The sequence below is a fragment of the Ambystoma mexicanum genome, chromosome 1p, assembly GCF_040938575.1.
Source record: "Ambystoma mexicanum isolate Mex_15411 chromosome 1p, UKY_AmexF1_1, whole genome shotgun sequence".
Lineage (NCBI taxonomy): Eukaryota > Metazoa > Chordata > Amphibia > Caudata > Ambystomatidae > Ambystoma > Ambystoma mexicanum.
The window spans coordinates 1,329,496,428-1,329,520,329 of NC_090921.1; the positions used below are offsets into that span (position 1 = coordinate 1,329,496,428).

The 23,902-nt window shown below is 46.3% G+C and overlaps 1 protein-coding gene across 2 annotated transcripts in view; it reads left to right on the forward strand.

Moving 5' to 3' along the window:
* The window catches only part of CCDC106 (coiled-coil domain containing 106), a 607,047-nt gene that overhangs the window by 372,806 nt on the left and 210,339 nt on the right, over window positions 1–23,902 (forward strand). The window contains exon 3 of one of the 2 annotated variants that reach the window (XM_069606791.1): window positions 9,840–9,949. The exons of the other annotated variant lie outside the window; for it this stretch is intronic. Within the exon in view, the coding sequence (XP_069462892.1) occupies window positions 9,919–9,949 (31 nt within the window). The 5' untranslated portion in view covers window positions 9,840–9,918. The remainder of the gene's footprint in view (window positions 1–9,839; window positions 9,950–23,902) is intronic. 2 annotated transcript variants of the gene reach the window in all.

Genomic DNA, 23,902 nt, shown 5'->3' on the forward strand with positions numbered 1-23,902 from the left:
CTGCCACACAACAGCATCCCAAAATTGCCTTTTGGACCCACTTCTCTCCTTCTCCAACATTCGCTGGCAATATAGGTTGCATCAACTTCCAATAATATTTATAAGCAGGAAGGTGTACCTTGCCCACCTTGGCCTTCACCTCTTTGCAAACTGTTAGCCAATGAATTGCCCTGAAGGCTTGGTGCCACCCTCTTGGCTTCAGGTAATGCTTGCACAGTTGTAACTTAGGCAAGGTTAAACTTCTATTGGGCTCACAGTAATTGTTAGCTTGTTTTCTGGCTTTGAGGTAGGCTCTTTTTAATCTCAATAAGGCAATACTCTTGGCTTAGGCGATGCTTGCATCCTTTCCAACGGCAGTTACAGTGTTTAAGCACTTAACTTTTAGGAACAATCGCTGTTCATAAGAATAAAGAAGTAAAGTTCCTTCTTCACTGGGAAAACAAAATTAGGCACACGCAACCGCTTCTTCACAAGTCTTACAAGTTTTAAGTGTTCAGCAATGTGTTCCGCAACACTCGTTTTGTTTAATGAGACACGCGCGACCACTTCTTCAAAGCTTAAGTGTTTGACAATGGCGTTCAGCAGAGTTTGCTTCTAGGTGAGTAAAAGAAATACTTCTGATCATGCGTGAGTGCTAGTTTTCATTGTTCCCTTGTTAGAAACCTCAACAAACAACTTACACTCTCTTCTATCTCTACTTAACATAGAACTGGATACTGATGCCGACAGTGCTCGCATAAGGAATCAATGCCAGGTTTGACTCACTTGCTTCTGTGATCCTCTTTCCACGTGTCGCACAACTTCTATTGCTTCTGTCTCACTTGGGACCCACACCCTTTCTCTCTGAAGGTGGCCACTCGATTAAGGAGCTCCTCTCGCTCCTGAGACCTGTGACTCTCCCACAGCTCCATGCCTCCGTCTCCAACACGTTTCCTGCACAGCAACTATGGCAAACAGGCTCACATGGGGAAAGACCACCTCCCTGCACATCTTCCGCTGCACAGTCTCTGCGTCTCAGAGTTTGGTGCAACATGACCCTCTCCGAACAAGCAGATGAAATCTTCTTCATCTACGTTCTGGCATCCCTCTGGTTCTCCCACTTCTGCTTGGTTTGCCAGCACTGTGCCTTCTTCTTTCTGCCTCTGCAACTATTACACACACTCCAGTCACAGTTCCAGCTCCTTCTTATTGCCAGCACACGAGGGGGCCTTTTATGCCTCCCAGGTTCCTTCAGGTGTGGGCTGTGTGAAGGCATCAGGAAGTAGACAGACAACTGAGCAAAGTTTGGACTACAAACATTTATTAAAATCACAATGGGGTTGGGTTAAGGCCTATCTTTCCCTTTTTTAAGTTGGGATTTCCCTACCTAACTGAAACTAAGGATAGACTGTGTCAGGAAGTCCAAAGTAAATGTCTGTCTGTGTCCAAAACCTATACTTGCCCACACATCTATTTGTTCAAACTGTGTAGGGATGTCGGGGTCAAATAAAAAAGTGTTCAACAAACATTCAGAGTTTCTTCCAGCTCTTGGTCGGAAAAGGGGTTCTCCCTTCCCCAGGATTTATTTTATTTATTGTTTGCTTGCTAGGCGCTTATACAATAAGAAAATACTGTTTCAAAGCGCCCACAGGGCAGGGGAGGGATCGAGGGAGGGAAATACATTAAAAGACAAATATTTAAGACCAGAGGGGGGAGGAATGAACCTACTATGCCTTGTGAGTATTCAAAACGTGCAAGTGCAGAAAGGAAGAGGGAAGAAGGGGTAACGCTGGGGAGTCCGAATTCGTGGGTGAGCCATAGACGAAGTGCTAGGAATGTTCAGTGCTACACGGCCTGGGCCGTGGGAGGTGTAAGTGCGAGTCTCCAGAGCGGAGGGTGTGTATGCAAGTGCTGTGGATAGACAGGAGCTGGGAAGAATTGGTGTGGGAGTTGAAGGCATAAGGGCCAAGGACACTGATTCAGCAACTGTGGGATTAGAAGAGGAGAGAAGGAAGGAAGGAGGTGGAAAAGAGGAAAGTTTTAAGGAGCGTCTGGAATTTGAGAAGATCCTGCTCAAGGCGCAGGGGGAGCGAGAGGCTATTCCAAAGGAGGGAGCCCGCAGGGGAAAGTGAGTGACCCCATGCCCTCTGTTTAGACACTTTTCGCACAAAGGGTTGGTGCCAGGGGAACAAAGTGGTCTAGAGGGAGAGTATTTAGTGAGATAAAGGTGAAGATAGTGTGGTCCCCGGGCCCAGACAGCCTTGTGGATGATGCAGAGGGATTTGAATTTAATCCATGCAGCAACCAGGAGCCAGTGAAGACTTTTTAGTGCAGGATTCCAAATAGTTCACTTTCAATTACAAGGGGTTCCCTTCCCCAAGCTTTCAAGTCTTTCACAGTTTTCACAATAACCCAATTCCTTGGGATTCTTCCCAGCTTTCGGGCTTTTGTCTCTTTACTCAATGTCACAAAGTTCAATTCTTTAAATTTACAATGTGCAAGCTTTTCTTGATAGTCAACCATAAACTTATAGATTAGTCGAGTGCCTTCTTTTCAGTTGGGTATATTCGGTCTAGGCACAGTTGTCGGACCACAAGATCCACCCATTAGTGGTCATGCAACCAACACAGCTGATTGGCTTATTTTCCAAAGTTACACTGCTCCTGCTTCAGCTCAACAGTGGTATTGGATTTATATTCTTGCAGTCCTTTTCAATACTTGTTTTTCCACCATTCATTTGCTGGATTATCAAACCGTTTCAACTTTCAACTTGTACATTTTCTCTTTTGCTTATGGCTCGTGCCAATGCTTGCTTGCTTCTACAATTCAGTTCTTTATACTTATTACCAATGATTGTTTTCTTTAGTTTACATATCTCACAGTTCCTTTGGATCAGGGAACGCTTTTCTCTGCTTTCCATTCATGAGGCATTCACTCATTGTTAATTTCCTTTGGTTCGATATTCAAAACTTCAGTTCATTCATATCAAATCAATGTAACTGCAAATTCCCAGTTCACTCTCCTGCTGGGAATTTGCACCCATTTCACTGGCTTCTCATTCATTGCTTTTCTGGCCCTTCCGCGGCCTTCCCAATTTCAATACAGTTTGGTATTCACAAACCGGTCCGTTCATCAACCTTCACATTATCGTAGTCATCAAACATCTGTGTTTTACCTTTGGTCCAGCAATCACATTGCCTCTGCTGTCCTTCACTCACTCGTGAGCGCTCCATCATGCATTCACAAGGCGGTTCGCACCACAGCGTTCTGGAGCCAGTCAGCCTTACCTGACTCATCGGGTACACTGTCTTCATATGCTCTCCTCCGTTTAGGTTGGTTCTTCGTGCCTGATGATGTTCCCAGCTCGGGACGCCACTGTTCCAGGGTCTCCAACACTTTGGGTTACCGAAGAGGGAGTCCTCTTAAGTCCAGGGTGTTGGCAGCCTGACCCTGCCACCAGAGACCTTCCGAAAACACGAGGCACAATCTGCTTCCGCTCCAATGACTCTGCAGCACCTCAACACTTTGGACACATGTCTCCCTGCCTTCACCTCCAGCTTCTCCATCTGCAAGCGTTCCACAGGCAATTTCCTTAGCGTAACCTGAGTGGGCCATTTATACCGCCCCTTTGGCTTCAGATGCAGGCCATTCACATTGATTTCACAAGTGTCTTGCTACTCAGCATCCCTCTACCTCGTCCCAGTACCAGAGTGGTGTTTGTGTCTGTCTGAGTTAATAAACGATTGATGTATGTTTCTATGTGGTCTCTTCCTCATCTCAGTACTATAGTGGTATGCATTGGGAGATAGTTTTCTAACACAATTGTCAGTCTAGAAAAATGGATACCTCTCATGATTGACGGCAAACGTATTTTGGTGGCCGAAGGCCAACCGTCTCATGCACGATACGATAGAAATACAGGTTTCTGAGTTTACCAATGAACGGCCATTTTGATGTAACAAGGATCGCCATTTTGTTTTCTAACAATTGCTCATTGCTTTCTGTTCGAATTGCTTCGCAGCACATTTTCTGCTTACACTGCTCGACTGTTAATATTGTTGTCTGAACGTGAAAGGACAAGGCCGCAGGGCAGCGAGGCTAATAAGAGTTCGTTGAAACACAACGTAGGCAGTGCCGGGAAGGAATGCCCGGCTCCCTCCCGAATGTAGCCTTGAAGCAGAGCCGCAGGGCATTTAATCATTTCACAGCTGCCAGCCAGTCTCGTTATATTGTAGAATATGTTAGAATAAAGCAGCTAAAGGCTTGAATTATGCTTTTCTTACGGCCCCCCTTTACCGAGCCCTGTAGAGCGTGTCGGCTCCCAGGACACGAATAGCACCTCATAGATAGCAAGGTCTGGAATGTGACTCTTCCCCTGTATGTAGCTTGCTTCCAAGAACAGAAGCACTGTGTTCTGTTCAACAAGTAAAAGATGCCTCCGCACTTGCAAAGTTGCATATTGTTACTAGAATAGATATTTGAAGGTGTCATATTCGTCAAAAGTGTCCATCATCAAACCGAGTTCAAAGAAAGCCAATAAAGGGGGATGTTAAACATGTCACAGCTGATTTTATGATATGCATTTTGTATATATGTAACTGATGTACGTAATTCGCTCTCTTGCGTCCCTCGAGGTCTAGAGATACATGTCGCGTGAGACCGAGTTGGCCAACTGAGACTATTTGCTTTGCAATAAACCCTAGCTTTGGGAATACAACCTCGTGTCTGGCGTATCTATCGTGTGTGGTGACTTGCCTTGTTTCCATAGACGTCAGGGACCCCTAGGGGCCCCTTTCACAATAGGGAAGGAATTGGCAATATCCTATAAAAGCCTGGGGACATTTCATTCCTTCTGAAAGGGAAATGGGGGGGGTACTGTGTCTCAACCAAGGGTGCCTCATCTCCACTCTGCATGTCTCCTTCTCCCAGTGATCCTTCCTCGCATATCCACCCCCAGGGTCAGTATCGGAAAGCGACAGACTTTCCTTGCCCACCTGGGGATATTTTGGGGAATGAAGTGAGGACGCCCTCAGATTCCTCACAGCTGTTAGGCTTAATGGTCTGACTACTGCTACAGCATGCCTCTTCAGCCCTCGTTAGTACTCATGGGATTATGAGACTTGTAGTCCCCAACAACAAAGTTAGTTCTTTTAGGTTTTGACTTGATTTTAAGGATAGATTTTTTTCCCTTATAATCTTTTAAAGCTGGACCTTTGGAATGTGTTATTACAGAGGGAGACGTGAATTAGGCAATATTTCTAGATCCTTTTACATTATACCTTTGGGAGTAAGGAGGGTGTTTATTTTGAAATACCTTGAAGGGTCTTTCTGTCGATAAGGCTTGCTCAGATTTAAAGTACTTTTACCCAGAGTCACAGATCTAATATGTAGGTCATGGACATTATAATGACAGCACGCCATTGCCTGTTTTGGTAATCCAGAAAGGTTCTTCCTTTCAAAGGACAAATACTGTGTCTCACCACCCTCGGTCTTGTCTCCTCCCAGGTGATCGTCTCACAGTACACCACCTCCAAGGTCAAGATCAGGAAGCATCTGCCTTTCCCTGGCCACCTGGGAGGAGACTTCAGTCCGGGGTTTAGTGAGAATACATAGGATTCTTCTCAGTGCTGATACGAGGAAGAGGGATGGAGTCATGAAGATGACTGGACACGCTAAGCCAACTCTGCATTCTAGTCATTAGAAACAGCAGAGAAAGGCCACGACATTTAAAAAGGACATTGGTGAACCGAATTCAGGAGAGCAAGAGAGCCGGAGACTGGAGAGGCACCTGATGGATTCTGACACTGTGGAGGATGCTGAAGGCAAGCAGAGCACAGCGCAGAGGACAACTGCCACGGTGTGCATAGGAGCAAGGTCGGTAGAAGTTGACTGGTTTTCTATTTAGGGTAGCCAGAGCTGTCGAACACAGAAGAAGGCAAACCGGGAAGTGAACAACTCACAAAGCGCAGTGCCAGTCAATGGACAGTGAAACACGAGGAACGCTGAAGACGCTGCACACAGCCGATAAGCCCAGCGAGAGTGAGTGGGTTACTGGGTCGCTTCTGGGCTAAAGCTATGCACCACATACTACGCAAGAGAGCCCAAGTAAAGACTGTGAAATCATTACTGATAGGAATGCTCTGGAGAGAAAGAGCCCAAGTAAAGGCAGTATAATTACTACTCATGCAAACAATGTTAAAAGAAAGAGCCTTAATAAAAGCAGTGAAATTATTACCGATATGAACATTGTTTGATAACATGTTGACAACTGTGTATACCCCACCATCATGGCTAAATTCCATCATTGTTCCGATTTATAAAAAAGGAGTGAGGTCTCAGCCATGCATTTTTCGTCCAATAGCGCTAATTGACACAGCTGCTAAAGTGTTTGCTAGTTTGCTTTTGGGGGAACTACAAGCAGTGATTAGGGACCTTAAGATCTTGTCTAAATATCAAATTGGTTTCCGTGCAGGAATGGGGACCCCTTTAAATGCTACAATTATGGCGCATTTATTAGCTAAACACAAACTTAAGGATTCTGGCCCACTATACATAGCGTCGATGGACCTCACATCCGCCTTTGACTCAGTTGTACGATCACTTTTATGGAAAAAAATGGCCGCTATCAATATACCACAATACATCATACAATTAATATCCAAGCTCCACACAAATACCACTTATTTGGTAAGGGTAAATAACCAAGGTGCTACAACACATCCAATAAAGATCGCCCTTGGTGTGAAGCAAAGATGTAATTTAGCAGCCACCCTTTTCAATCTTTATTTATGTGGCATCAATGACATTTGGAATACTCAGATCTCCTATCCAGCAAGGCTTGGATATCTCAAAATACAATGGCTAGCCTTTGCGGATGATATTGTAATATTTGATCGTACGCCCAAAGGCATGCAGACCGAATTGGATTTATTCGCATCTTACTGTCTAACTCATAATCTGAAATGTAATGTGGAAAAATCCAATATAGTAGTATTTAGGAATCGCAAGAGAAAGAACTTCACTCGCAATTGGAGAATTGAGAATTTTCCCCTAACCATAGTTCCTCAAATTCGCTATCTTGGTTATAACATAACTGATTCCCAATCATTGGCAATGTGGAGGGAGATATTACAAAAAAAAGCTGCTCCCCTCGCCACGCAAATGCGGATGGTATATCTGAAGTTTTGTAAATTTTCATTGCTGCCACTTATGCAATTTTACATCCTAAAAGTAGAGTCTGTTATCCTTTTTGCTTTAGATATGTGCCTGGCAAACATTAACACCTACCTTGACCAACTACAAGGGGGCATGTGGAAGGGGGTTTTGAGGTTGGCTAAATCCACACCAAATATTGTAATAAGGCAGGAACTTGGTATTACTGCCTTATCTGCACGCCGTAACTGGCGTTTACTGGCTAATTTTGCCAGAATGTTATATCCACCTGCAAATTGTCTTTATGAAGATTTGGGCCAACTCATGGTCGCATCTGAACGATCTTCCATCACGATCTACTATACACAAATGATTAATTTATTGGACGAAATTGCACTTGTACCAGCTGACCTCGAATTTAGACCTAACCATGTAAAACATTGTATTATAGAAAATGACTGGTGTAAAACGTTAACGGGAATGGCAGGTCTTGAAGGCTACAAGGAAGTAGTTTGTTTTTGCTCTTCAAGATGGCCCCACAAACCTTATGTAATCCAGTTTCCCTGTAATAAGGCTAGGGAAACCTATTTGCGATTTAAAATGAACCAATCTCTTACGCTAGAAAGAATCAGTGGTTGGAAACTGCACTGGAAAGTAGAAGCGCAGTTAGGATGTAGGTTCTGCAGGGATGGTTCGATTCAAGAAACCTTGAAACATCTGGTTATATTTTGTTCATATTTTGAGGCAACACGTGCATTAACAATTGCAACTGACTGTATATTAACTGAGGCAACTAGGGAATGGCTTTGGCTATCTTGCATGTGGGGGACCCGCACGAGCCTTATATTAGAACTGTGTAGACTGCTAGTAACTATAAACAATGAACTTGAGAAGATGTTTCACAAGAAAGACGAGCAGCCTAGCTGCTGAGATTAATAAGAAAATACTGGTACTCTGCCATTTCTATAAAGCACATTGAGCTACTGCTAGAATATGGTATCTTAATCCTTGGTAAATCGGTTTGCTCCATTCATAAGCCCTCCTAGAAATTGGATTCCTTTGTTATTGGTTGAAATTAATATGGCAATTTCGAATTTACTTGCACGTGTGACAATGAAGTTCCACCATTTTGGGTTGTCTACCGCTTGAACCCTTGTAAAAATAGGTAAATGAGAAGTTGTTGAAATTTCGTTATTATGATGGATAAGAAATGCATCACGTTGACTTATTGTCCTGACTTAAATGTATATAACTCTTGCCTATCACGTAAATGGAATAGTACATGAAAGGAAACAAATTGTCACATCGATATTTTAGAGGTGATACATAAAAATGTATTTTTTTTGTCTATTAATAAGAAAATATATTCTTATAAGATATGTTGAATTGCAGAAGTGAAACACAAAAAAATGTCTTCCTACTGTATAATAACAAGAAAAACTTAATTTTTATGAAAGTTGTGAAAGTTTGTTGATCGAACTAATAAAACAACAGATTGAAATTAAAAAAAAGGGCCTAATTAAAGACAGTGCATTTATTACAAACATTATTGAGAGAAAGAGCCTAAGCAAAGGCAGTGGAACTATTGCAGACATGAACATTGTTGAGAACAAGAGCCTAAATAAAGGCAGTGGAGTTCATGAGAAAGGTTTGCTGACCCAATATTGGTAAAGTGTTGTGAGCTGGATAAAAGAGATACTGAACAGAGAGCAGAGAAGACCTGGCAGGTTAGTGAACCAGGCAAACAATGAGAGTGGGACTCGCACCCAATTAAGAAAGTGACGATATCCAGGCAGACTAGTAAACCAGGGCTAGGAAGATAAATGATAAAAAGGTAAGGTTCTTTCCCCCTTTTCAGGAACAAGAATTGATACCCTGACAGAAGAGTATACCAGGAAAAGGAAAGAGGATTGAAAAAGTGTTAACAGCAAAGGGAAGACTCATACCCCTTTAACTATTCAAGAAAACTAAGTTTTGATTCAAGAGAATTCTGAGGAGGCTCAAAGAAAGAAGTTTGCCCCTTGATCAACTTGGAACTCTGATAAAATATTATCAAAACCACTGGACGAAATCAAGGGAAAGGGAAGCCCCCCCTTTCCTAATGGAACTTTATTTCTTTTCTGTACCTTAGAAGTGCAAGCTATAAATCTATAGCTCAGAGAAATCCCCATTTACACCTTGTATTTAGTTTAGAGTGTAAGGGTCAGTTTAGGATTCCCGATTCAGGACTGAAGATGCTTTGTTTAACACCCTGACACAGACGTGCCTTAGTTTTGTTGAGGCAGTGAAACCCCTCATATAGTTAGGGATAGATGGGATTTCACGAACCCCTTTTATTATTTTGACAATAAAAGTTTATAACCAAAAAACATGCCACTGTGTACGAGTCTTACTCTTGACCCCTTACACAGCCCACCTTTATTTCTTCCAAAACGCATGGACCTCTATTTATTTATTTATGGATTTATAAAGCGCGCCTAGCCCGGGTGGCATCAGGGCAGTGGTTTGGTAGACTTCAGGTGATCAAGAATGGTAGCCCAGTGTTTAAATAGCTACATACCATATACCTTCCCCGCCAACGCCCCATGCTCCACATGTGATCTTTGTCTTTGACACATATGCACCATGTTTGAAAGGCAGTTTGTCCTCCTATGCTTCAGTATGGCTGCCTCCAGTGATTTCTTCACTGACCACCCACTTTTCTCTAGGCCTCTTAGGAACAGGTGGCACCTGAAGTTGTCCAGAAGAACTCTTTCTACACAGGAGGTACTCTGGACGAGAATCACAATGGCTGACCGCAACCATCAAGGACAAACAAGTAAGTTGATCGTTCAAGGTAAGTTTTTCTGATGAGGTGGGGGTTGAGTCTGAGCAGTGCTAGGATTACAAGAACTGCTTTCCACCATTATGAGGGCGCAAAACTACTTCTTGTCACTTCTTGGTGTCTGCTAACTGCTCTTATCCCCTTTTCTTCTTTTTGGCATTATTTCATCATTTTACTGTCGCCTGAGCCATCCATGCACTCACTTTTTAATTTCTTGGCCTCGTGGCACTTTTTTGTGTGTCTTGCCCTTTAGCTCCTTCCCTTCCTCCGTAGAATTACTTGTTTACTCTGTTAACCCAGCAGTTCTAGCGCTGTCTAATTTCCATTTTACTGTACATCCAGCTCCATTTCTTCTGATTTCCTCAATAGTTATTATAGGCATCTTTCCTTGTGTCTATCTGCATTTAATACACTCCATGCAGTTCTGTTTATTTCTCTTTCTCTGCCTCCCTGCCCAGCCCTATTTCCCTTTCTTGTGCCATTTTGTATAGTAGTTCTTCCTCTTTTCTCTCTCTCTTTAGTAGTTCCCATTCCCTCTATTTAATAGTTACTACTCTTTCATCTAGTCTTAAATGTGTGACAGGGAGGCTCTCAGAGCCGAATGTCAGCCCTCAAAATCTGACAAAATGAGAAACTAAGCCCATAGTGTGCATCTAAACCATTTCCATTTGCTTCCTTTCCCAGTGCTAGCTGTATGTTATATAAGGGAAGCTGGAAATCTATTTACTGGATTTTTAATTTGTTTATATAATTTAGCAGTTTGAATCATATTACCGAACAAGTTTGTGAAGAAGTAAAGAGCCGCCCTTTAATATGTGAGTGATGTTGCATTATAGATGGCAAATAATATATGAGCGTGCAGAGAGTACTTCTGCGTTAATACCTTTTTAATCACCTATGGCACAGTCCAGTGTCAGTCAGTGGGACACTTCCCATCACTCCACTCAGTTTCTGGTATTTTCTTCAAGTTTTCTGCCTTTATCAGGCTCTGGGATTATTATTCACCTTCCATAATGCCACTGTGCTCTTGGTTCTCATTCCAATCTTAGTAAGGCTCTCTTGTTTTGTACTGTCTCCCCAATAATATAATAGTACCCTCAGTTTACTGATGTGGTTAGTTTCTGGAATTGCACTCTGTTTCCCAGAATAGAAAAAGAGGTACGGGCGCCCCTGTGCAAGAGCGAAAACGGCTTAATGACCTGCTATATGGGAAGGTGCCCACTCGAGAGTCTGCAGCCACATTTGAGCTCACTGTGCCTTTCACAAAGGAGGAAAACGATTTGCATATCAGTCTTTGTCCCGCCCAATTAAGCTGTGCAGCACCGAAATGCTAGGCAATCCTCCTTTGAACAAGACTACCAACAGCAATCCCAGACACGTGTTTCAGCCTAGTCAGGCCTTATCAGTGAGGTGGAGCTGTTCCTCTCTGAGCACAGTAAGCAAGGGGTCCACGTCTGGATAACCCTGGGTAACTTAGGGTGACCAACTCCAAATTCCTTTAACATAGAAAAAAAGGTACAGGCTCCCCTGTGCGAGAACAAACATGGCTTAATGGCCTGTTCTATGGGAAGGTGCACCAACCGCCCCCCCCCCCGATAGTCCGCAGCCACATTTTAGCTCACTGTACCTTTCAAAAAGGGGCAATATCCATTTGTTTATCAGTTTTTGTGCCGCCCACTTGAGCAGTCCAGCACCAAAATACTAGGCAATCCTCCTTTGAACAAGAGTATCAACAGCAATCCCAGATACGAGTTTCAGCCTAGTTGGGCCCCATCAGTGAATGGTACCGTGAGTTTAATTGTGGCTGCGGACTCTCAGGTAGGTACTGTGAGAAACCTGAAGGTGTCTCACCCGCTAGTCCGCAGGGATCTGTCATCCAGGTGGCCAGGACACAGCCATTGCTTTTGAATCCAGTTCCTGGGGGTAGACCAGTGTGGGAGGTTCACCTGGATGAGGGGTCTTCGGGGAGTGGAAGTGGGACACCGGAGGGTGAGACGCGGTATCCCTTCCCTGTAACACTTTTTCTCATCCTACCAGGTAGGATACCTAGGAACTCACCCCCCCACCACCCTTCCCGATACAAACACTTTCTCACGGACAGCCCACCGTGACCGACAACGGACAAACACCAGAGCCATATACCTGACGTGTCCCAACACCCCGGTCAGGCAATTTGGATCATTACACACACCTGACTTCCATCACAATTCCCCACACGGATAAAAGGCGGAGCACGAAATCACATTCTGAGCGAGGCAAAACACACAAGGAAACAGCAGTTCCAAGACAGCAGTGTAATACAAGGAGAAAGATGGCGAAACCAGAGAGAGTCGCAAGGAGGGAAGTACCTTTGACCTCTAAAGACCGATACTTTTGTGAGCCTTGGAAAGTAAGAAACCGAAGACCAGGAACTAAGGCTGATCAAACCTGCACAGTGGCCCTCATTAGGACCCTGGCGGAGAGGGGTTTACGCCAGCGTAATGCATGGCGTACCTCTCCGCCAGACTACGACATTCCGTAGCGCCATGGAGATTTTTACGCCTGCTTTTTGCAGGCGGAAAAATCCATGGCGCTACGGGACTTGTTGTTAATTATGCCACCGTAATTTACGGTGGCGTAATTAAGGCCTTCCCCACTCCCATTATACCCTATGGGGCAAAAATGGGAATGGGGAAGGGTAAATGGGGATTGGGGACTTACCGCCCCGCCAACCTCGGAATGGGGCGGTAAGTCCGCCAACCCCCATGGCGGTATTGGCAGCTCTGCGCCATGGTCCATGGTGCAAATTGCACCATGGACCTCCGCCAGGGTCGTAATGAGGGCCAGTGTGTCGGAGGTACCCACCGCTCTCCCACGTCGATAGCCCAGGCGGGGAGGAGCGATTGCCACAATTGTACGGTCCTTGGCTCCTACATCAAAGCGGCATCAGAAAAGACGGCACAGCCGGTGAGTTGGAGAGACTGATACCAAAACAGCTTGTGTTTGAACCAAGGATGCAAGCAGCAACTCTGTATAAAGAGAATAGTGTGTGAGGCGTTTGCGAGAAGCGACGCAAATATAATTGGAAACCAAAAGGATCAGTTGAACTTTCATAATTGAACTTTGGGAGGCCAAGTAGAGATTAGGTATCCAACTGATGCGGAGTGTGAGAAAAAGGAATATTGAGAATGAAGTGGTCATGCAACAGGTCAAGCTAAACCACGTGCACATTTGAAAGCCTTTGAAAATATAAGGTGCCTCACAATTGTTCCGAGCCGGGAAGGCTAGTTGAGCGAAAGAAAGGGATCTGAGCCCGGCTGAGGGGGATCTGGGGTGAACTGTGAGTCACCCGAGAAAGAATTCTTCAACAGTATTGTTTTTGTACAGGGATCTGAGCCCGGAAGAGGGGGGGGATCCAGGGTGAATACCTAACTTGAATACAGGTGGAAGGAAAAGAACATTTACGTATTGTTTTTGTACAGCAGACCCTCTTAGTCAAGAGACTTGCAAGAAGTAAAGAGGCTTGGACATAGAAGGTTCTGAACTGTGGCCTTGTGCCGCAGAAGCCAGAGTGTGTGCTTTGCTCGAGTGTCCCGCCTTGCACCGTGCTGAAAACGTGGGGAAGGGAGGTCAACGGCCCGAGCATCCCAACGTATCATTTTGTGAAAACGTCTTTCTTTTTCATGAATATTACCCTGCATTATTTGTAAATTAGTGGTACGGCTTGGCAATTGTTTTTTTTTGTATTGGCCCTTTTATGTAGACAAGACTCCACTAGGACTGGATGTTTATTACTTGATGGTCGTAGCTTGCTACATCTGTAGATTTGGGTTTAGATAGGCATTTATCACACCCTTGCGAAAATTCAATAAACACCCGTGAACTGTGGTCACTTATGTCTGTCTTACTATTGCCACCATGCGTTTCTTAACAAGTGGGGTCCTGGGAATCCCTCTGCCAGACATTAGTCCTGGTTACGAGGGACTTACCCAGAGTCTTTAGCTCACTATCTTTCACAGAGAAGAAATATCCCAAACATATCAGTCTTTGTCCTGCCCTGGGGCAGTCCAGCACCGAAATGCTAGGCAATTCTCCTCTGAACAAGAGTACCAACAGCATCCCCAGACACGTGTTTCGGTCTGGTTGGACCTCATCAGTAGGGAGGAGCTGTGCCTCTCTAAGAATAGTGAGCAAGGGGTCCACGTCTGGATTCCCCTAGTAACTTAGGGTGAGACATTAGTCCTGGTTACGAGAGACTTACCCAGGCAAACAACAACTGTGATAGCGGGCAACCCTGCCTACATCTGTCACATATTTAAATCAGAGGTGATAAGGTGCCATTAACATTTACCCTGGCTACGTGGTGCGCATACAGTAGTTTATTCCATGAAATAAATTGCGGCCCGAAATTGTTTTTTTCTAGTACCGCCCACATGAACTGCCAAGACACGGAGTCAAAGGCCTTTTGTATATCAAGGCCCGCAGCTACAGCCTGCGCCCAAGGATCTATTTGTGGCAGGATATTAAATGGGCGCCTTAGTATTAGTGCCGTGGAGCAGCCAGGAACATATCCAGATTGATCTGGATGTATTATGTGTGTCATGTAGGGGGCTAGGCGAAGGGCCAACACCTTTGCAAAAATGTTAATGTCAGAGTTAATGAGAGAGAGGGGCCTGTAGGAGCCACATTGCTCAGGAGGTTTGCCGGGTTTGAGTAGGATGGTGATCACTGCCTCTCGTAGCGTGGGGGGAAGCACCCCCAATGAGAGAGCCTCCAGCGCATCTCTAATTTCTAATAGTACCTGTTGTACCATCTCAACAACTGAATTCCGTTGAGGTCATCCTGAAGGCTGTTAGGACACTCACCCGGGAACGGAAACGTCCGTATCCTTGTGGGCGGGGAGATGCCTGGCGGTTATACCCTCGGTATCGTCTTCGCTCATTTGGTGTGCATGCGCTCTTACACGGAAACGGCTGGGAACGGGCTTGTGGTTCAAGCCTCGTTTCTAGGAATATCTTGGTTCCGCGCATGCGCCGACTCGGATTGCGGGTCAAGCCTCGCTTCCACGCCGAGTCACTATAAAAGAACTTCCTGGTCTTGTACTCGCCGCGTCTCAACGCGGTTTGGTCCTGACCTCCCGCTCGCTACTGGATTACCTTGTTTTACTTGGTTACTCCGTTTACCTTCTTGTTTCCTTCCTGGTTCCCCTGCCTTCCTGTCCTGTTGGTCTGGTTCCCTGGTTGGTGGTCTGGCTTCCCTGGGTTGGGTTGGTCTGCTCCTGGTCTGTGTTCCTGGTCCCTACCTGCCTCTTTTTCCCTCCAACGTGCCCACCTTCCCTAGCCTGATTTCTTCTCTGCCTTGTGCTTGGGTACCAGTGCCTCATCGGTGCCTTACTCTGCCTTTTCTGCTTCCTGCAGTTGCTGCCACTCCACGATCTTGGCAGTCTTCTTCCACCATCTTCGAGAGAGTCTCTGCAGAATAAACAACGCACTCAAGTTTGCTGTTAACATCTACTGACCTTCCCTGTTCAGTGCTCGCACTGTTCCGGCGCCACGTAAATCCAGGGAGGTGTCCATCCGTGGCGTCAGGAAACGGACCCTTTTTCAATCCTGCAAATCAGGACGGGATCTGGGCCGGTTCTTGGCGTTACCTTGTCATCCTTCGTTCTACGATCAACGTCCTGGCGACCCCGGCACGCAAGCCTTCAGGAAACACAGGTACGCAGCGTCCACGGGACGCACATCTTGACAAAGGCTGCAGGTGGTAACCAGTTTGGTGATGGCCAAAGAAGGCATGGAAAATGAAGGTTTTAGGATTGTGCTTGCAGGGACCAAGCTTTTAGTAAGTTGCAGGTACCTCTTGGCAACAAAACAAGTGTTTCCTAGAGTGGTTCAAATGTACAAATTGTTTGCTTGTAAGAAGATGACGGGTGTGGCCGTCAACAAATAGATAGCTGCTGAAAGAGGAATAATTGCTATTTGCAAATTGTGGCAAACCAGAAGGAGTCCGACACACCTTGGACATTTCCTGGGCTTTTTTATTGAAATAACCAGCAGTACCACCCTGCATTGCACACGTCTGTAGCTGACATGCACGTGGCGTTCTGCTATAGCCTTGTTTATGTTTTATTGTGTCAGAACCTCCTATTTTTGAAAAATCGTTAATTCAGCGATCTCCTGAAATCACATCTACTGATAGCAGAGGGCCGGACCCCTCTCGACCCCTTTGTAGGGCAGAGTTGGTAAAATGTCACTATCGCCAGTACACCCCAGACTGGTATGCCGCCCTTGTGTCCTAGCTTTTAATTTTTGTAAAAGTCTGAAATCTCCTATACTGATAGCACAGGGCCGGATCCCGCCCTGTGCAGGGCGAATGGGTGGGGTTGGTCCGATTTCACCATTGCCAGTACACCCCAGACTGGTATGCTGACCTCAGGCCAAAATTTCAGCCCACCAACTGTTGGGGAGTTGGAGCCAACAATCTCAAAATCGGCCATCTCCCCGAAATCGCCTATACTGATAGCACAGGGCTGGACCCCCACCATGTGCAGGGCGAATGGGTGGGGTTGGTAAAATTTCACTATCGCCAGTAGACCCCAGACTGGTATGCCGACCTGGGGCCAAGATTTGAGCCCACCAACTGCTATGTGGCTGGAGCCAACCCTGAACATACAAACACACTTTCACAAATATATATAGATAACCTTATACCTAACTCGCCTTATCGCTAAGGAAATTATCCCTACCTAACCAAACTAAGGGTTCTCGTCGGTTGTCTTAAGTCCAAATCAAATGTCTGCCGTCCAAAGTCTACTTCTCCCTGACCCTACCACTAGAACTAATAACTAAAGATGGCCTCAATATATATCTTCTGGCACCTTCCCTTTTGCTGGGTTTCCTGGCCTTTGTTTCGAATACACGTGAAAATATCAAACGTGTAAAGACTTTGTCGGAAAAAAACATATATATTTTTTTTAATTATTATTTTCAATTAATTGATTACAATTTTTTTGCTTAGAAAATAATAAAAAGAAAACAGAATAAGTCCAATCCAGTTCCGTCCTGGAGTGTTTGATAAAAACGTTCAAAATTGAATTTATACGCATAATACAAAAATGTTGTAATGGCAGCTTAATGTTGGTCTTGCATAAGAAAACAGAACCCTTAAAGAAGTGAGCGAAGACTGGCCACCAGGGGGCGCACGGATGGAAAGCTTCTCCGTGTGAGCTCCGCACTAAGGTCCGACAAAGTGGACTGAGCCCCCACCAAAGGACCCCCCCCCCAAGCTGGGAAACAATTGAATTGGGTGTCGGAAGGTGCATGACACGCCCTGGAAGAAAACCTGCCAAAAATCGGTGCTGGCTTCGCTGAGATCTCGCCACTAGAAACCTTGAGGGGAACCTGCGCAACAGGCATGCAGCGAAGTAATGCGCCGTCACGCTAGAGCCCCACTGTAACACGGCCATAACGAAATCTTCGTAGCCCGTGGCTGGATGCCCACGATTCGAGCCTGGTAAAGCTCCTAAATGGATCATTGAACCACTTCTGTTCTAAATAACGGACATTACGAGCCTGCACCAGGAGGGAAGAACGAAGCGTATTCATACGCACCCAGCCGCGATCATCCGCTACAGCAAAGGATCACCACGACTAAACGCACTCACGGTACCATTTCGTTCGTACCGTTGGGGGTCGGAGAGCCCGCTGGGAGGCTGCTGACTCGTGGTGCCGGCTGCCCCGGCCCCCCCTCCTTCTCTGGAGTCTTGCACGGCTATCCCCATTGCAGCGCCCCCGCCCCTGCGGGAGACGCCTCTCCCCCTGCTGCCTTTCCACAGCGACGGCCGCCCCTGCAGCGAGCCCCGGCCCTGCCAACCAAACCATACACCAGCGGGGCTGTGCCGACCCGCGGTGAGTGACACCCGTGCTCGTGCCTTACGCATGGTAAAGTTCAGCCTCCCCAACCTTGCCAAGAAAACCTGCAGCCCCCACTGAGCTCACGAAGATCCACAGCGCAGTGTCATTCATCCCCATTGTGTCACCCTGAAACTACACATTAAACACTGGTTCATGCTTTGGCTCAGCGCTGGAAACCTGCGAGGACCCCGTTCCAGCTACAAAGCCATGCCCACGACCTGGTCTTCCTCTGGCCCATTGCATGTATGCTGTCTGCCCTCTAAGGCTTGAGTGCAGGAGTAAGCCCATCCAACGGCTGGATCACTAAACCCAACATACCTGGCTAGCAAAATTGAAACCCCAAGCCCAACGGTCACACAGGTCACACCTAATGATGACAAACACTGCCCGTAAGCCTACGGCGAAGTATACATATCCGCGAAGAAGAGAAACATCCCTCTGGCTCCTGAATAATAAAGCCTCAGTCTCTGCACAAAGGTAGTGTCCGACACATACCTCAAGGACCTACTGAACAATTGAGGGTCCGAGGGTTGGACCCCCAGTGTTTGGGGCGTGTGCCCTCCTCAGACGCAATTTGCCCTCCATCAACCCAATTAATTACAGCTACGAACTCCCACTACAGCAGCAGGACCAAACATACAACAATAAGGGACACATACAAACCCAAAGCACACGCAGAGGAATCCCTCGACGTTCTCCCTTAATTTCCTGGAATCAATTTGGAGTCGTCCGACATACCAAGAGATGAAACTGTGACCGCACACCTCGGGCCCGTAATTCAACCCCCTCCTATTGTTACGCCAGCAGCTCCTTTACATATGGACGCTAAGCAAAAATTGGCAAGATACAAGTTTTCCTCTGCTCCAGACACGCCTCAAACACCAAAGTGCACAAACATGGCATCGAAAGGACCAGAGGCGGCCTGGACCAAAGCAGACTTCGCTGACCTGCTCACTGAAATGAGGGGCATGAGAGCTGACATTGGGAATAAGATCGACAAAATCACAAATAGATTAGACGAAATGGAGGAGAGGCTCTAGGAAGTTGAACGCAATCAATCCTCATCGAGTACGTTGGAGATACAAATATATCAGCGTCTTGCAGAGATTGAAAACAAGGAGGAAGAAAGTCGCTTTAAGGTCGACGATCTGGAAAATAGAGAGCGCCACAACAGCATATGTGTATTTGGCATTCCAGAGAAGGAGGGGGATTCCGAGTCACACCTAAAGAAAACCCGACATGACATCCTGAAGCTACTCTTTAAGGATGATACGGTGGACGAACCTAAAATCGATCGGATTCACAGAGCTGGGGGCAAGCCAGGCGGCCCGAGAACGGTATTAGCTCGGTTCCACAATTATGCAGTCAGAGCTCGAACCCTGGAGAAAGCCAGGCTAATGACGCAAATCACAATGGGGGAAGCGAACATCGCCATCTACCAAGATTTATCCTCCCTCACGCTGGCATTGAGAAGAAAGTGTCTACCGAACACCAAATTTCTCAAGGATAAAGGCACAGGATACCGCTGGGGCTACCCATTCTCACTCACATTTGAATGGGAGGGAACAAAGACGAAATTGATCTCCGAGAGAGACATCTCCAACTGCATAGCGGACCTGTTGGGCGCCCAAGCTGAGGGGGCAGCCCTCGGTGAGCAGAGGAATGAGGATAGAGAATGGCGTAATAGAGGCCCCCGGCGGAGGAAGATACTAGGATCCAGAAAGTTCAGGAGGATGAATGCCTCCCCGAATATGGAACATTGACTCCCCCATCAACACAATCACTCTCCCCAGGGGGAGACACCAAAGGATGAGAGAGGGATAAGGTCATAACGAGGCGAAGGTGACCTACAATTAAAAGTCAACCATTAAGGAATGGCAGTAGATCTCAGTGAATACAGGTACCGTCTGGGAAAGGGGGGAAACGTAGCGGACTTAGAACACGCCCGAACATGATACTCACTCTAGAGTTATAGTGTATTTGGGCGATGGGAGGTATATGACCTCCCTCATGGAATGTCAAAACTGGGGGCTCAAAGTTAAATTGTTTGTTACATAGATAGGATCGCTCGTTGTGCGGTCCACACTGGTGGTCTGAAAGCAACTGGGTGATGTCAACCCGGCCAGATGGGACGCCACAAGGGGTGGAGGGTGGGGGGGGGGTTATGGCACTGAGTCAATTCAATGATAAGGGGGGAAGGGAGTAGGAGGTGGGGCAAGGGGAAGAAGATGAACCTTTATTCGTACTATCCATTGTGCGCGCGGAACGCACACTGACAACCGTCAGGTCAATCATGGCGCATTCTACTATCAAAGAACCAAATATATGGTCCTATAAGTAAACAGAGGCACTAAAACAGGCACACTTGTCATCCAAACAGACACCAAATACTCACAATGTCGACCACACTTAACAACAACAAACTGCGCATCTGCACACTCAATGTAAAGGGCCTAAACTTTCCCACGAAATGATCCATGGTAGCCAGAGAATTCAAACGGTCTAATATTGACATCCTATTCCTCCAAGAAACACGTTATCAGAAGGGAGAGGAAAGGGCGATCCCTGGTGGCGGTGTAGGTTACTCCCTTTGGAGTTCGGGCATCTCAGAAAAGGCAGGTGTGGGGATCCTGGTCCGGAAAAACCTCTGTATGTCGATTCTGAATACCTGGGTTGACACAGAAGGAAGGGCGGCACTAGTCATAGGAAATATTCACGACACGATTATTACTCTCGCCACAGTCTATGCTCCCAATCAGGGACAAAAAAAGATTCCTTCATAAAACTACTGAAAAAGTATTCAACATGCCGCAAGGCCACACAGTCCTTGGGTGCGACTTTAATACCTGGATGAACAGTTCCCTAGATAGACAAATGAAGGCAGATGTACTCAATCCGCCACAGTCCCAAGAGGATGCCGATATTAAAACGACCCTTACCCTTTATGGCCTCACCGATAGCTGGCGCCACTTCCACCGGTAGACAGCGGCTTCACCTTCCGCTCGATCCCACATTAGACTCTCACGCAAATTGATTATGTATTCCTCTCCGAGGGCCTGTTACGAACACTCCAAACTGCGAACATACATCCCATTGCATGGTCAGACCATGACATGGTCATGGTGGAGATACGGTGGGAGGGATTTGCCCCCCGGAATACAAAGTGAAGATGCAATGAATCATTGTGGTCAGACACGGCCTTCAGGGACGACTTTGAAAACAAGATCAGACAATTTTTTGTCTCTAATGACATAGGGGAGGTTGCAAAGACTTCTGTATGGGAAGCATCCAAAGCCACATGGAGAGGCATCCTTATCAGGGAGGGAGCCCGGAAAAAAGGGAACGCACCCTATTAGAAAAAAACATTACAGAAAAGTTGAACACGGCAGAAAAACTAACACAATCAACCCAACAGGAGAGCTTGAAATACATCAACGAGGCCAGAGAACTCGGGGAGGAATTAAAAATAATGGAAGTGGGCAAAATAACTCAGATCTTGCAATATTTGAAACGAAAATACTATGAAAAAGGTGACAAGGCAGACGCCCTCCTGGCAGCCCGACTCCGAACACAAAGGGCACAGAGATGAGTGGACGTGATAGAGAGCACAGACGGAACACTCTTAGACGCAATAAAGTCCTCCCCAGAGGGAATACGGGAAGCATTTGCCGCCTTCTATGAAGACCTGTATACCAGTGACCCGCCTCCCCCACCAGGGGCCGTTGATAAATACCTCAAAGAAGAGAATGTCCCGGCACTGACATACATAAAAGCAGAATCCCTAGAAACACCGATCAGGGAAGAGGAGGTAATGGACGCCATCAAGCAGGGAAAAACATTTAAAAACAGGGAAGGCCCCAGGGGACGATGGATTCACCCCTGGCTTCTACAAATCATTTTCCACGTTCCTCGCCCCCTTCCTAACGACCCTATTTAACGATATCTTCGAGACAGGCCGGGCGCCCCCGTCCTTTGCACAGGCCCTCCTTACAGTCATACCGAAAGAGGGCAGGGACCCGAAACACTGTGGATCATATCGACCCATATCGCTTCTCAACATAGATGCCAAAATATATGCAAGAGTCATTGCAGCCTGATTAGAAACCCACCTGCCACGATTAATACATCCAGACCAAGTTGGCTTTGTAATGGGGAGACAGGGGGCCAACACGATGAGAAAGACACTCCACCTGATACATGAAGCACAGAGAATGCAAGGTGACCCAACCCTCCTGTCCCTAGATGCCGAAAAGGCCTTCGATAGGGTTGCATGGGACTTCCTTGAGAGGGTCCTCGCGGAGATAGGGCTAGGTCCAAGACTCCACCTCGCCATAAAGGCACTATACACAGGCCCGCAGACGTCGGTGACCGTGAATGGTGGCTACTCCAGATGGTTCGCATTGGAAAGAGGAACAAGGCAGGGTTGCCCGCTATCCGCTATATTATTTGTTTTGTCCCTCGAACCATTAGCACAGAAATTGAGACTTGATGATAGGATCAGAGGTATTAAAGTAGGGGACAGAGAATACAAACTGGGCCTTTATGCCAATGACCTACTTCTACACCTTACCGATCCCCTTGATTCATTCCCGGCAGCGCTAGATATAATTGAAGAATATGGACAACTAGCGGGCCTCAAAATTAATACTGGGAAATTAATCCTGTTCCCGATCGATAAAAATAGAGACAGCGAAGTGGATAGGTTTACCCCCCTGGGAATGAAGGTCAGCCTCGCCACACTTAGATACTTGGGCATTAACGTCACCGGGAACCTGACACCCTGTACCAGGCTAACTTCCCCTCCCTGTCACTAACACTGCAGAAAGACATGGAGAGATGGGCTAGACTCACGATTTCTTGGTTAGACCGCCTAAACGCTATCAAAATGGTAATCCTTCCTAAAATATTGTATTTATTCCAGATGCTCCCCATCGAAATGCCCAAAGAATACTTCACTGCCACCAGGAGATCACTAATGACTTTCGTATGGCAGAACAAAAACCCCAGGGTCCCTAGATCCCTTCTTCACCTTAGGAAAGATAATGCAGGAGTGGGCCACCCGGACCTGGAACTGTACTATAAGGCAGTCCAACTATGAGTTCTAATTCCACATCTGAGACAGCAGACAGATCTACAATGGATAGCCCTAGATAACTTTCACCTCCGCCCATTTACTGTAGGGGAATGGCTATGGGTCCCTGGCCCCCAACTACGGAATAGCATAAAAAATCACCCAATCCTCGGGACCATATGGGCGTATGGAAACCAAGCAAAGATATGAAAGGGGTCACGTCGTGGCCTTCCCCGTTGGGACATCTCTGGGTGCCAGGGATTCGTGATGACATACCTGAACCACTGAGCTACCAATCCTGGTATGAAGCTGGGCTGGAAAGAGCCAGACAACTATGGAGAAATAAGACCTTTATAAGTATACAAGAACTCGAAGAAGCACTCGCCATAGGCCCATTATCAGTGTTTCAATACTTAAAATTGAAAGGCGTTATGACACGAGAGGTATGGAAAGATCATTTGCAAAGGGACCTTACCCCCTTTGAGAAAATTCTAGACACCTGCACAGGCTCAAGAGGCCTAATAAGCGCAATGTATACAGCACTAATAGAGATCCATACAGCCCCCTCGACCACACTAAAGAAGAGATGGGAAATGGATTTGGGAGGACACCTTTCACAAGAATTGTGCTTGCGAATATGTAGGCAGACAGCAAAATCCTCGATATCCTGTTAATACAAACTACACGCACTCAAATTATTATACAGATGTCAATATGACCTGCTAAGACTTGCCAAAATGTACCAGGATGTTAGTCCATATTGTTGGAGGGGCTGTGGGCAAAGGCAGACTATTGGCATATGTGGGGGGGATGCAGTGCGGTGCAAGCATACCTGGACGAAATTCTCAGTTGGATCAAAGAATTAGATGAAGAGGAGAGGGAAAAACACCCTTTACGGACCCTATTCGGCCTAATTGAAGATAAAGAGACAATTCTTAAGGCTGCTAAAATGGTCTCGGGGTTACTGATGGCCGCAAGGGCCTG